At 44.3% G+C, this 13,703-nt stretch overlaps 1 protein-coding gene across 1 annotated transcript in view; it reads right to left on the bottom strand.

The window, feature by feature from the left end:
• The window catches only part of WNK2 (WNK lysine deficient protein kinase 2), a gene marked incomplete at its 5' end in the record, with an annotated part of 101,781 nt that overhangs the window by 16,047 nt on the left and 72,031 nt on the right, over positions 1-13,703 (bottom strand). Inside the window, 9 exons of the mRNA XM_084269567.1 lie at positions 1,843-1,941; positions 2,860-3,075; positions 5,065-5,279; positions 6,537-6,616; positions 6,698-7,222; positions 7,300-7,355; positions 8,853-8,901; positions 10,607-11,691; positions 12,186-12,302. Of these exons, the coding sequence (XP_084125693.1) occupies positions 1,843-1,941; positions 2,860-3,075; positions 5,065-5,279; positions 6,537-6,616; positions 6,698-7,222; positions 7,300-7,355; positions 8,853-8,901; positions 10,607-11,691; positions 12,186-12,302 (2,442 nt within the window). The remainder of the gene's footprint in view (positions 1-1,842; positions 1,942-2,859; positions 3,076-5,064; positions 5,280-6,536; positions 6,617-6,697; positions 7,223-7,299; positions 7,356-8,852; positions 8,902-10,606; positions 11,692-12,185; positions 12,303-13,703) is intronic.

Genomic DNA, 13,703 nt, shown 5'->3' with positions numbered 1-13,703 from the left:
CACCGTACCCCGAAGAACCAAGAAGAGAACACATAAGATGAGAACAGAAAGCAATTATACTCGTGCCAAGTTATTTAAGCACTGGGACACTTCCCGATTTGAAGGATTTACATACTCCCTTGGATTCATTCACAGTATCCATGCACCAAAGCAGTTTTAATATGCTGGGTTTTAATTTCCGTCTCCCAGTCTTTCTGCATCCTACTGAATAAGTAGTTCTGTGAAAGATTAAAGAAACAACTTCTGGGGATTACATGTAGAGGCAGAAACTATGATGTCTGTTATAACAGCAAAGGGGGAAGCTTGTGAACCAAGAATTCCCCCTGGGTTCTCAGAAAAAAATTATCCCTGGATGCAAAATTGCCTCACAACTTCATCAGTCATTAAAAACTTGCATGGTAATCAATTCAGTATGCAGAGCTGTAAACATCAGTTTTCAAGAACCTGAATGCCTGGACTTCTGGGGCCTCAAACAAAAACAAAGCCAAAAAAATTTAAAAAAAAAAAATCAAGATTATTTTTTAAAATACTTTTTATTCATAGAATTAGGAGGAGTGTATCGGAGTGGTCTTGTGCCTTTGATCTGTACTGCCTGGATAATGATGAGCAATGTAGAACTCCAATGGGAGATCTGATCTTAACGCAAATGAATAGTTAACCAAACATTTTCTCAACAACATTATTTGCCTTTCTCATGTTATATGTAAGTGGCCTATAGTACCTGTTCAGCACAACATATCTTTATTGTACAAGCAAAATCCGTTTGCCTAAAAAGCAGCATATATATGATCAGGTGAAAAGGTCTTAATTTGTTCATTAAATAGCTGGATATCATTTTGTTGAATTGCCAATTACTTTAGAAATCATACAAATAGGGTACAAATAGCAGGTGCACAAATATTTGAAACAAAAAATGCTGGATCCTAGCAATCCATTTCAAAGTATCATCTGAAAATCTGATAGTGCTTTTTACTTATTTATGCTTTGATGAACTGCTAATTGACTTCATCTCTGAGGTCACATAAGGTCATAAGAAAATAAACTGAGTAAAGTGCTTCAGCCAGATCAGCTCTCACACACAAAAAGTTGATGGCACTCTCCCTTGGAGCAAGCAGATCTTCCTGCTGCTTCTGAGCACGTCAAAAATTGCTCACTTAAGAGTAATTAACGTGAACACATGGGGAAAAGCCCACCTAGAACACCGATTTTTGGAAGAACTAGCTGGAGCACTATTGTCTCAGCATTTCCACATGCAAAGAGCGGGGGGTGGGGGAAATTAAAGAAAAGAGAGTGGATATAAACAGTACTGTATATCGTGTTAATACAGCCCTTGTATGGAAGTTATACCCTTCAGTGACCTTCTAGTATTGTATCAGCTTGCTACATGCATGTCTTCAGAGTCCAAACATGTGTGAAAGAGACCATTCGTCTACAGAAGGACGGATTTCTTTTTGTTGTCGCTGGAACTGGGACAGCAGACATGTATATTTGCCACATTGCAAATAAAATTACTTCAACATAAATCACAGAAAGTACAAAAGCTTTGAGAAGTCCAGGGTAAAATTTACCATAAGGCTATATAATAAATGATGAGATCTTCCACACATGCTTTTGGTGCCCAGGCACGAGCCAAAAGCAGTGCAAAAAAAGCTTTCATATGAAAAATTAATATAAATAAGGCGTGTTCATGATGATTACTTAAAAGAAAGATAAAAAGAAAGAAAAGATGGGTCAGAAAAAGGGGCATCCTGCCAAACATATTAGAGATATAAAACATGGAATTGGAAAAAGGGGGTAAAAGAAAGATGGACTGTGATAAAATACAAAAGAACAAATACAAACAGATGGACAAAGACACAGGTCCACTGAGGAATCTGGTACGAGGTTTGCTACTAGATTTATAGGTCACTCTCTCAGACGTTTGGTGGAAAACCGTCCAGCCTGCAAATGAATATAAAGGGAAGAAAACAAAGACACTTATAAAGTACAAGTAGCTGTGATCAGATGTCCTATACCATCAGTCAAATCAGCTTTGTTAGTTAAACATCCACATCTCCATTTTAACTTTGCCAAAGAGGAGTAAGTTAATTGACCATACACAAAGGATGCAATAACAGCAGAAGAGAACAGATAGGTATTTTGTAGATTAGTTTGGCAGGATGTGCAATGAGAGGAAGGTATTTTAATCACCGTTATAACTTCCAATATGCATGGCAGCAAGATCAGTCAAAGCCTACAGAGGTGTGCAATACACAGGAGTATCAGAGGTCGGGACTGGGGAGTACAGCCAATCTACACTCATTTAGCTGGGACTCCAAAACCATGCACAAAATTAACTCCTTAGATAAAGGAAATGGAACTTGTTCTCTGGGTTTAGTTTTCCTTATTATTTCTTTCTTTCTTTCCCCTCACATCCAAGATGCTTTGTTAGTTTATAATGAGAACTCTGGGTCTACCAGTATCAAGGGGCTAATAAAAAAGCCCAAAATAAGCCAAAGGAAACAATCTCATGTCATTTGTTTTGTTTTCCTTTCTTTTTTCTCAGAAATCTGTAAGGCAGACTCCAGCAAACGTGTCAGCATAAAGCCACTGCTGGCAAAACTAAAAGGTATTTCCTTCCTAAAAATGAACATCCCTCCTTGAGTGTTGACCCTTAACACTTGGTAAGACACTTTTGTTCTGCTGACAACACCGGAACGATCTTTTTAAAGATAAGCCAGTAATTTGGGTTGACAAAGGTTCACGTTCCTATACGACTAGAAGTGAAATCCACTCCTAAAAAGTTCAAGCCTAAGGGAAGCGAACTAATTTTAGCATGTGCTGGAAGACAGGCCCAGCAGCCGGTACGAAAAAAATCACCTTGGCCAGAGCTCGCGTTCACGTCACCTCCTTCGGGGCCTAAGCCGGAGCAGATGTCAGAAGACAAAGAGGCTTTGACGGAGCACGGCTGCTGTGTCTGAACAGCCTTCCCAAAGGTGGCCGGGGCAGGGGAAGGGACTGCCGCTGCTTCCGGAGATCCAGGCTGAGTTTTATGGGTTTCTTTGTGGGGTGAATCTTTAGAGTCTGAAAGATTACCTGGAAGAACAAAACAAACAAAATACATGCAACAGCAAATACTACACCACCACTGAATAAACCCCCGTGCCTAAAAACAGCTGTTACTTTGCCACTGAGAACAGTAGTTTGAAATTCTCAAGTACCAGGTGAAACACAGACTTTGTGGACAGCCTGCACCAGAAAACCACCTATGTGTGCTACTGCTGAGCCAGTTTCTCTGAGAAGTTTATGGAGTAGGTTTGATTTTTCCTGCAATTCTCAGAAAGGCTGGAGTCAGGACCTCACAGAGAGCGCTGCTGAAGCAAAGCACAAGCTGCAGAAGTGCCTAATTAGGAGGATGAACATGCAGAACAACTGAGAAGAGCTTGCTCTCAAACATGGAAGGTAAAAGCAAGTAAATGAGGAGAAATAAAAAGTTGCTGCAATGAAATGAGGAAATTCTCATTATAAAATATATTCTATTTTATAGTTTATATTTATATTTATAATTTTGATTTCTATTATATTTATAGCTATTTGTATGCAGATAGATACATGTCTCTCTCTAAAAACCTGTATCCAAATATAAAAATCTGTAAATATAAAAATCTGCATCTAAATATATAAAACCCCCTCTATCTAAGTGTGTGCTTATACTTATAAAAATCTGTATCTATGTGTGTGCATATATATATACACACACATCTGTACCTATATATGTCTACATGAATGTCTCAGGTAAAGAGGCTTTACCACCAGAATACCTTTGTAGTCATTTGTTACATGAACTTATCAGCAAAAGCATCTAACAGTGGAACTGGTGATTACACCAATAATGGTGTTAGGAGCTGCTTGCCCTTCATCCCTGAGAAAAGACCCAGGAAGGTCAAAAATCAGATCACAGAGCATCTTGCCTCTGAGTATCATTGCTTTTCCCCTCTCAGTTGAAATGATTAATTAAAAGCAAAAACCTCCAAAACACTCTGTCATTAAGATCAATGAAATTCAGAGTGGACCTATGACACAGCAACTTTGAAAACAAGAGCTACCAGGTTTGATACGCAGGGTTAATGCTGGAAATGCCGCTGCTCCTCTGAACAGCAACATCGTCTGCAGAAGAAAAAATATTCGTATTCTATTCTACAATTTGTTGAAGAAATAGGTACTGGGGTCTATCAACATTCCCTACTTGAATTCTGTCTTTATATTTCCCAAAGAGATGATGACTCAAGACTTGTGGGGGTTGGTCTCTTCTCCCAGGGAACAAGCAAAGGGACAGGAGGAAACTACCTCAAGTTGCAGCAGGGGAGGATTAGATCGGGTGTCATGAAAAATGTCTTCACCTAATGGGTTGTCAAACACTGGAACAGGCTGCCCAGGGGAGTGGAGGAATCTCCATCCCTGGAGGGATTTAAGATGTGGGGCTTGGGGACAAGGGTTAGTGGTGGCCCTGTCAGGGCTGGGTTAGCAGTTGGACTTGATGTTCTCAAAGGTCTTTTCCAATCCAAATGATTCTATTTGAAAAATTTCAAACTACTTCAGGTGGTCAAAGCATCCACCACAGTTTTCTAACTGCTTTTATTTCCCATCTTTTGGGGGAGCAACTGCAATCCAACCTTATTTATACAGCACCTTGTAGGAAAAAATAAACAACTACCAGAAGATACAGCACCTAATCAATAGAGGATAACAGCACCCAAGAAAGGAAAACAAACATCAATAGATTGAATTTGGAGAAAGCATGAGAAAACCTCACCAGGCTGGAATCCAAATTGAAGTGGAATATTGTCCCTCTGCCAAGCGCTGCAACCAACGCAGAGAAGGTAAGTACGGTTCAGCGCCGGGCAGCTGTGATAAGCCCACCCCAAAAGAAACCCACTTCAAAACCAGTTGGCAGCACATAAACCTGAGTCACAGTATTAAAACCCAACAACAATCCATCGCCCTTCCTGCGGGCCGTGCAATCACACAGCAGAACCACAGCTGATGCAAACCACTGGCATGCAGAAAGCAACCGAGGGTACCTACTTGTGCTTGATGTTCCGCTCCTGAGCTGCTGGACCAGAGGGTTTAATAGTTTTCCACCTTTCAATTTGTTTTTGCTGGTTCTTCGGCGGCGGCTGCTTGGAGGGGCTGAGTGAAGGAACCCCAGGTTGGGAGGAAGGGGTTTCCCTAACCGAATATACAGTGCCTCTATCTCATTCTTCTGCTGAGTCTGAAGTTCAGCAATTTCTTTCATATGCCTAAATGTAAAAAATAAATAACTCTGCTAGTGATGTATTTGATAAAGCACCACATCTTCTGCTGAGTCTGAAGTTCAGCAATTTCTTTCATATGCCTAAATGTAAAAAATAAATAACTCTGCTAGTGATGTATTTGATAAAGCACCACATCTTGACAGCATAATTAGATCTAAATAAAGAAAAAAAGCCCGTCCCCGACTATAAACCAATCAACTGCTCATCCAAAAGCACATGAAATTATAACGATCTACTGAGCAACTGCAGCAACTGACTTCTCAAGAATTCATTTGTAAGGCAGAGTCCTAGACAGCCAAAAAGATTTTCAAAAGCCTCAGTAAAAACAACCGACTTCGACATTTCTCACTCAAAGCTCAGGATCAGTGTATCCCTAAGAGCAAGAAGCCAGGCAAAGGAAGCAGGACACCTGCTTGGTGGACAACAGGTTGGCCATAAGCCAGCAATGTCCCTCGTGGCCAAGAAAGCCAACGGCATCCTGGGGTAGATCAAGAAAAGCATGGGCAGCAGGTGGAGGGAGGTTCTCCTGCCCCCTGCTCTGCCCTGGGGAGGCCTCACCTGGAACAGTGTGTGCAGTCGTGGGCTCCCCGGGTCAAGAAGGACAGGGAGCTACTGGAGAGGGTACAAGAAAGGGCTACAGAGATGAGGGGACCAGAACATCTCTTACAAAGAGAGGCTGATGGACTCAGGACTCTTTAGCCTAGAAAAGAGAAGGCTGAGGGGGGAATCTCATCAATACTTATAAACACTTGAGGGGTGGGGTCAGGAGGATGGGGTCAGTCTTGTTTCAGTGGTGCCCACGGACAGGACAAGAGGCCATGGGCACAAATTGGACTATAGGAAGTTCCACCTAAACGTGGAGGAGCTTCTTTGCTTGATTATTTTTATGCCGCATTAAATAGCATCCACATGGGAACCTACAATCACACACACCACAAATGCTATTGCTGTACTGTACAGACACAGCTTCTCAGTAAGGAAATGGGACCACAGCAGCAATGTTTTGGAGTTTAAAATAATCATTATTGAATTATTCTTCTAAATGGCATTGAGAAACAAAACAATGTGTAAAAAGATGTCATATGGCATTTGGGGAGGAGAATCCTAGATATGCCTAATTTACCCAGAACCAGCTTACTTATTACAGCCATGAAATCCACATTATTTGCTCATCACATGCAGAGGCACTGCCGAGGTATCTCAACACAAGCTCCCTTAGCATTGTTTGCAAACCCAACCTACTTTTCTCTCAGGTTCTGCAATTCTTTCTTCATATCCGCATCTTCAAACTCCGAGTCGTTGTCGCTGCTCATGTACGATGACTGCGAGTGGAAAGATGTTATGTTGATGGTGGGAATTTTAGCTCCTTGCCCGTTGGGTGAATCGAGGGCTGGTGAGCTCACCTTGCCAGATCTTTGCAGGAAAGCAGCTGCTTTTTTAATCAAGTCCGTGGCTGTGCTACCGCTCGGAGGGGACAGCTGGGCAGCCGCAACGGACTGCCGATGGAAAGGCTCATCGGCAGAATCACTCGAACCCTGGTCACAGAGGACGTCGACTGAAGAGGCCGTCTGCACCCGCCGCACAGCTGTCTTCAGGTCTGGGCTGGAGGGCAGCTCATCCAAATACACGTCTGGGGGTGCCGAGAACCTTAAGCAGTGCGGCGCTGTTAAAGTTAATTCATCTTGAGTGCTGATTACTGAAAACCTGCCAATCGTTTTGGCTGGTGTGCCGCTATCATGAGTTGCAGCCTGTTTTCCATAGGAACCGGAGTCTAGAGAGTCATCCCTTTGAAGGTTATTTATCACCCCATCTGCTGCAGAGATCTGCGTTACGTTATCCGTGTGCGCAGACGAAGTCACAGCCTTTGCCTTCTCGCTCCTTTTAGAAGTTTCCATCTGTTTAGTTACGCTTGATGATGTAGGTGCAACCTGGAGAAAATAACGGAGATTAATTTGGAAAGTAACCGTGACGATCAAGCCTCAAACCGCTCCCAGTCTCCAGTTACCTGAAGCAGGCCTTTTGGCATAGCGGCAGGAGCTGAACTGATGCTCACAGCTGAACCTGGTGTACAAGTTGGAAAACAAATAAATTAGTCACACCTGGAATGCTTCAGTGTAAGATAAATTTAAGCGTGATAAATTTCAGTGTAGCACTGAAGAATAATTTAAACTTCAAATCTTTATAACACAGGATCTATAATGCAGGAGACAATATCCATGACAGTATAAAGTATCTAAGGGAAGTACTCTCTTCCATCTCTCCATTTGGAGAACTCAAATAATAACGGGACTGTGGAATTTCATTGTTCGGCTGAAAATTTTTAAGGAGAGAATCGGGTCTGTGTTACTATGGTGTTCCTGCTGTCTAGAAAAAGTAATTGTACTCAGCTATTCACGCATCCGAACCGCTGCGGTTGGCTGCAGAGGGACTGGTGCATCACACCTTTCATTTGACAGATACCAACACCTGCAATGAAAGGTGCTGACGTGCAGTGACACACTGGAATTGGAAGTGACAAACTCAGAAGATGGCTGCTCGGACTATGTAAGCCGGCGAGGAGCAAAATACTAGTGGCAGTACTCAGGACACAACTATTCACAACCTGGAGGCTGGTCTGGCAGGTAAACCAGAAAACACAAGCCTTGCAGAGAGCTGCTATCTTACAGCACATCGCACAGAGCCAAGGTAAGGCCAAAATCTGCCACTTCTTAGTTCTGAAATGCTGAAACACATCACTATGATGCCACTGGGACACGCTAAATGTACTGCACAGTGCTGTGTACTCTCTTCTTTGGAGCAGGACAGACGACCACCACCTATCTGAAGTTTTCCCCTCACACTGACCTAAAAGCAGCTGACTGTCTACATGTTAGGACTAGAACGGTTTCATCACACAGACCTGGCAGACAGCTCTGCTATGACAATCTCAAATAAGATACAGATGTGATAAGCCTTCCCCATCCCCACCGATGGCAGCAGGAGCAGTATGGGGCTCCTCTGCAACTAAAGCTTCCCACAATTTGCAAGATGGGTAAAAGGAATGTGATAAATACCCAGTTTCTTACTACAGCTCCTACAGAAAATGCCATTTTTTCCTCAAGTACCTGAAATGCAGTGCTCTTTACCAGTTCCCCACAGGACTCCCTTGAAAATCTTACAGGATTGCCCCCCAGAGCACCTGTCGTCTATCATGTAATTTTTGTCAACATGTTTTTTATTTCCCCATGAAATCAGAGGGACCTTCTCTTTGGACTTCTTACAGGCACTGGGAATTTCTTATTGGGAGTGTAGATGTCTACAAGAATACCCTATACCAACACCAGACATGTATTACATATTTAGGGTTTAAAAGAAATCCACCTGTGAGACAGTTTCTCTCTAGGAAGTTTGAGGGAGGAGAGATGTTGACTATTAGCTGCAGGACAAATCAGATCAGAAATGTCCAGCAGTGGAGGAGAAGGGCAAGGGGACACCTGGAGAAGAGGAGCTGCACAAGTTTTGCCCACCACTGCCATTCATTGCTGTGAGGAGCATTACCTTTTCTGCCTGCTGACCCACCTCCTGCTTCTGAGGAATGAGCGGTGCCGGTGACCTCCATCTTCTCCAACTTCAGGTAAAAAGAATAAAGAAAAAGAATTTCAGTCCCATGACAAAGCAGACAGGCAATGCAATCTCCTTCCCTCTCTGCCCTCACTCTGTGGTGGAATATTAAATTATTTTATAGCACCTGTGGAGGTGGCCTAGATTTTCCTTCAGCTCCTCCATTTTTCCCTCCCTTGGAAGTAAAAAAAAAAAAAGCAACACAGGGAACTGCAGCCTAAGTTACTAAAATACAGGCGCTGAGTTACATATTTCAGATTGGGGGTTTGTTCTGGTTTGCTTTTCTGGACAGACTCTACATTCTTCACCTTCAGAAATTCTGTGTCTTCTCTTATTGGCACAGATTTCAGTAGGACAAATTCAAATTTCTGGAGAGACATAACACCTTGCACAGACAGAGAATTTCATCTGCTGCAGAAAGCCATTTCTCATCACAAACTATATGTTCTGAAGAGTTACTCAAGTGCAGCTGCCTCTCCCATAACACAGAGCATCTCTCAAGCAGCTGATACAGGTTATGCAGCTGACACTACACCCAACAGCCTCATCCTTGCCAGCAGCCATGTAATTATCTCCAGAAATGCTACAAATCTGTTGAATTTCATAAACTTAGGATTTGATCTGAAAGAATGTGACACAGATGTGTGCTCACAACGTGTGCACCATTGAGACACTGAGATGATCCAGACTGCCTGCTCCAGCTCTCCCAAGATGCTGCCCAGGGAAGTCTTGCTCTGCCACGTTCAGGGGAAGGGAAAAGAAATTGCTACTGGAAGCAGAGCAAGCTTCTACTGTGGAGCATCTTTCCTTCAGCTGCACTACTGAAAGAAAAGGTTCCTCAACTGTACATTTTATTTGGACTGATGCAGAAGGCATGATAATCACAGCCATTACAAAATCACAAGGTTGGAAAAGACCTTTAAGATCACCAAGTCCAATCATTCCTGTCCTGTGCTAAACCATATATCCAAGTACCTCATCTACCTGTCTCTTAAACACATCCAGGGTTGGTAACTCAACCCCCTCACTGGGCTGCCCATTCCACATCCCAAGAACTCTTTCTTTGATAAGGTCTCCCCTCAGCTTCCTCTTCTCCAGGCTGAACATCCTCAGCTGCTCCTCATATGATTTGCTCTCCAGCCCCTTCACCAGCCTGCTGTTCCTTCTCTGGTCCTCGAGCATGTCCTTGATGCCCTTCTTATGGTGAAGAGCCCAGAACTGGACGCGGCACTCAATGCTGAGTACAGGGGTATGATCACCAAATTAATTTATAGTAAAAGAATAAATATATTCCTATTGCAGCATGATTGCCTTCATCAGAACCTGAATGACTATACCCTTGGGTGTTTTAAATTCTGAAACAAAAACTACCACATTTCTGCCTCCTTCGGAAGCAGGATAAGAGAGAAGGGATGGGAATGAGCCAAGATATTATCCCCAAACTCAAAGGAAAAATCTGGCTTTTGCTAACAAGGATTTATGCTAAACAAGTCAGAATGCACCTGACAGAGACAAAACTTAAAAGAGAACTTTCATGCTGAAAAGTGGTCAGCAGACAAAAGGGAATGTACTCAGGAGCAGAAATGTAAAACCCGTAGAGAAGCAATAAAAACTCCACATCTGCCCTGCCACTGGCTTGTTGGGTCTGAGCTCCAGTGCTGCCCCACCAGCTGGGTTTGGGCCGTAACGGGCAGAGTGGGTGCTGGACTGACCGGTGCTGGGTAGGGGGAGATGTCCGATCCGATGAGCGGCACCAGCGGCGCCTCAGCAGCAGCCTTCGCCTCCTGCCCGGTGTCTGCAGCAGCATGGCCAGGCTCTCTCACATCCAACGCGGGAACTTGTTCTTCAGGAAAAGGGGGCAAGTTGAATTCACTGTCTCCCTGTTCAAGTGGGACAGAGGTGTCTGGAGTCCCTGCTGATGCGGAAGAAGTCGGAACATATTCCTGGTACAGCAAATTGCGCAATTTCTCATCGAGGCTTTTTATCGTGTTGTCAACGAAGTCTACCCGGGGTGGCCCCTCTCCATCAGACTCAGCGGTGCCGGGCTGCTGCTGCTGCTGCAGCAGGCTGATCCCCACACCAGCACAGGCCATGGGCTGCGCCTGGGACAGCACGGTGTGTGGCTGGGACACAGCCACCGGCACCTGAGTAGGGCTCTGGAGCTGAGACCCTGCCAGAGCGAGAGGATCCGATGCGGCAGCTGCAGGAAACGCTTGTGTCACGAAGGAGTGTTGCATCATGCCGGGTGGGCCGGCCTCCGGCAGGTGAGGGACTTGGGCTGCAGGCTGCCGCTCCAAGACAACAGCATCCGGGAGCACAGGGAGTGGGCAGAGCTCTGCTGCCTTCGAGGGAGCTGCTGGGACCGACTTGTGCGGCCCGACGCTGCAACAGGCTATCTCTACATCAGGGACGCACGTGCCTTCGTCAGCCTGTGGCTGCAGGTGCTGAGCTGCAAGGAGAGCGTCAGAAGGCTCCTCAGGCAACGGGGCACGGGGGGCAGGCACACCCGGCTGGGCGGGCATCGCTGCCTTCAGTGGAGAATACTCTGGCTGACCTCCGTTAGCAGCTGCCTGCTCTGGGATGTTTGGAGCGGATCCCGGGATGGTCGGAGTTGAGAACTCAGCCTGGCTTGGCAAGGTGGTGGATGATGCTGCGGCAGCAACCGGTGCCAAGGATGGGGAGGCTCCCATGGGGCTGTCACACACACCTGCTGGCAGAGGAAGAGGCTGACCAGCTATGACACCGGGCGGATCTGTCACTGCAGAGCTCGCCTGCTGATCATCCGACTGCTCTGGGTCTAGAAAGTAGAGAGACACCAGGTTAGCTGTCCTATGAGCCACACAGAGTGAAAGAAAGTCACCACAGAGCTTCCAGGCTGACCACAGCCATAACCTCGTCTGGCCATAAAGCCTGTTAGTGCCTCCCATCAGAAAGCAATGGTTACATAAGTCAAATTAGAGCCTGAAATGCTCCACATTGCATTATGCAATTTATCTCACATTATGCAAAAATATCTCAGTGAAAAGACACTGCTTAAGAAAACAGCAGCGTCTGGTACTTGAGTTACCTTACAGCATAAGGCAGAGTTAACACACTGAGACAGTCCCGAAATGCAAATAAACACTCCCACTGCGGTTCAGCATCAGAAATGCTCTTAAAATGCAAGACTTAACAGAATTCATCACTTTCTTCCCTCAATAAAGCATAAAGGAACAAATGCAGCTATGTGAGAACAGTAGAGAGATGTTGCAGCAGCTTCAAGAGAAGACAACATTTAAAGTCTGTAAATACCTGGCCCTTCGGACTGCTGAGTACTCTGAGCTACTGGTGGAGAGAATTCTGGTGCATCAGTAGTTGGGTTTTCCACAACAGGGCATATAATAAACCACCTTTTTCCAGTGTGCAAAACTAGAGGTTAAAAGAAAGTAGAAATACACAATTATTTCCATTCACTTCAGATCATCTGTCAAGACTTAGTCTTAATGTCCATGGTTAGAAACGAAATTAGATCTTACACAGCATGAGCCAAGATTAAATCAATGGTGTAAGAATGGCTCAGAGTTCAAACAGGTTTTGGTAATGTCTGGGTGTAAAAGCAACTCAACCTCGGACTGCCTTGAGGCCCTGTCTCTGCAGAGACAACCGGTGGGGAGCTGTGTAGATAGCTCAAACCCAGGAGTTGTCCTGTAAACTGAGACTAAACAGGGCAGTGTTGCATAAGTCAAAGAACAGAAACCTGGGGTGAGCCTTGAATTCCTTCAACAGATAATATGCTCAATCAAACCACTATTCAGCTGACTAAAGTCAAGCCAGAGGGCTTCCATTTGGCTTCAGTGGGACCAGACTATAATATAAAGATATGCAAAAGAGGGAACATACAGGAGTGAACCTCCCCCGTGAATAAAGGGGGAACACTGCTAATGACAAAGCCCCCAGGTGGTATCATCCTCTCAGGTACAGTCCTTCCTGCAGTCATATAGATCAAGGAACAAAACCCCTAGAGATTTGAGCTGAGACTTGCTTGTCCAACTATATAGAGCAGATAGGCAAGGAGACCCCTTCCCCTTTGGCCAGGACGTTGGGCTAAGGAAATGTATCAAGAGACCCTAATTAGATGGGTAAGTGAATATTTGATATGCTTTATGCTTGTAGTTGCAGGTGACTGACTAATGTGCATGTAGTATTTAGTGCACCTGTGAGCTGGGATGGTGTGTTCCATGGGTCTGCTGTGGGTTGGGACAGAGAATTTGGTGAATTGCCTGTGGGCAGTAATAGTGAGCTTTGGGACTCTGTTGCACCTGTAATAGTGCACTTCCTGATTCTCTGGTGCACTTTGTGCATTGGTGATGGTGCGTTTCATGAATCTCCTGGTTGCAATAGTGTAGCCTTACTCTTAAGCTGCTATAGTGCATTTCTCCACTGTAGCTGTAAAACCTGCAACAGCAACGTATTGAATCTGCACATGGTGCTCAAATTATGTATTTGAACCCCGCAGTGAGTATCTTCTTGTCACAAATGGCTCCTAATATGCCTCTCATTCCCCTTGAAGGGAGACAAGTGATGCCTCCAGCTTCTGCCACATAATTTTACCTGAAAATTTATTTTTTACTTGAAAAATTTATTTTAATGATAAAACAATCGTTGATTCTGTAAAATTTATTGAACTTAACTTTTCTGTGTTGAAAGTTTTCTAGCTAGAATTTCCTTCCACATCTCATCTGAAAGCCTGGCATACGTAAGCAGCAAACCAGAACTATACACACTCTAATTTTCATTAGTAGAAATAGAATCTATTGTTTTTTTAAAAAA

This window comes from Gallinula chloropus, assembly GCF_964237585.1.
Source record: "Gallinula chloropus genome assembly, chromosome: 12".
In the NCBI taxonomy this organism is placed as follows: Eukaryota; Metazoa; Chordata; class Aves; order Gruiformes; family Rallidae; genus Gallinula; species Gallinula chloropus.
The sequence above is the reverse complement of the archived record's forward strand: the minus strand, read 5'-3'. Positions and strand labels throughout refer to the sequence as shown.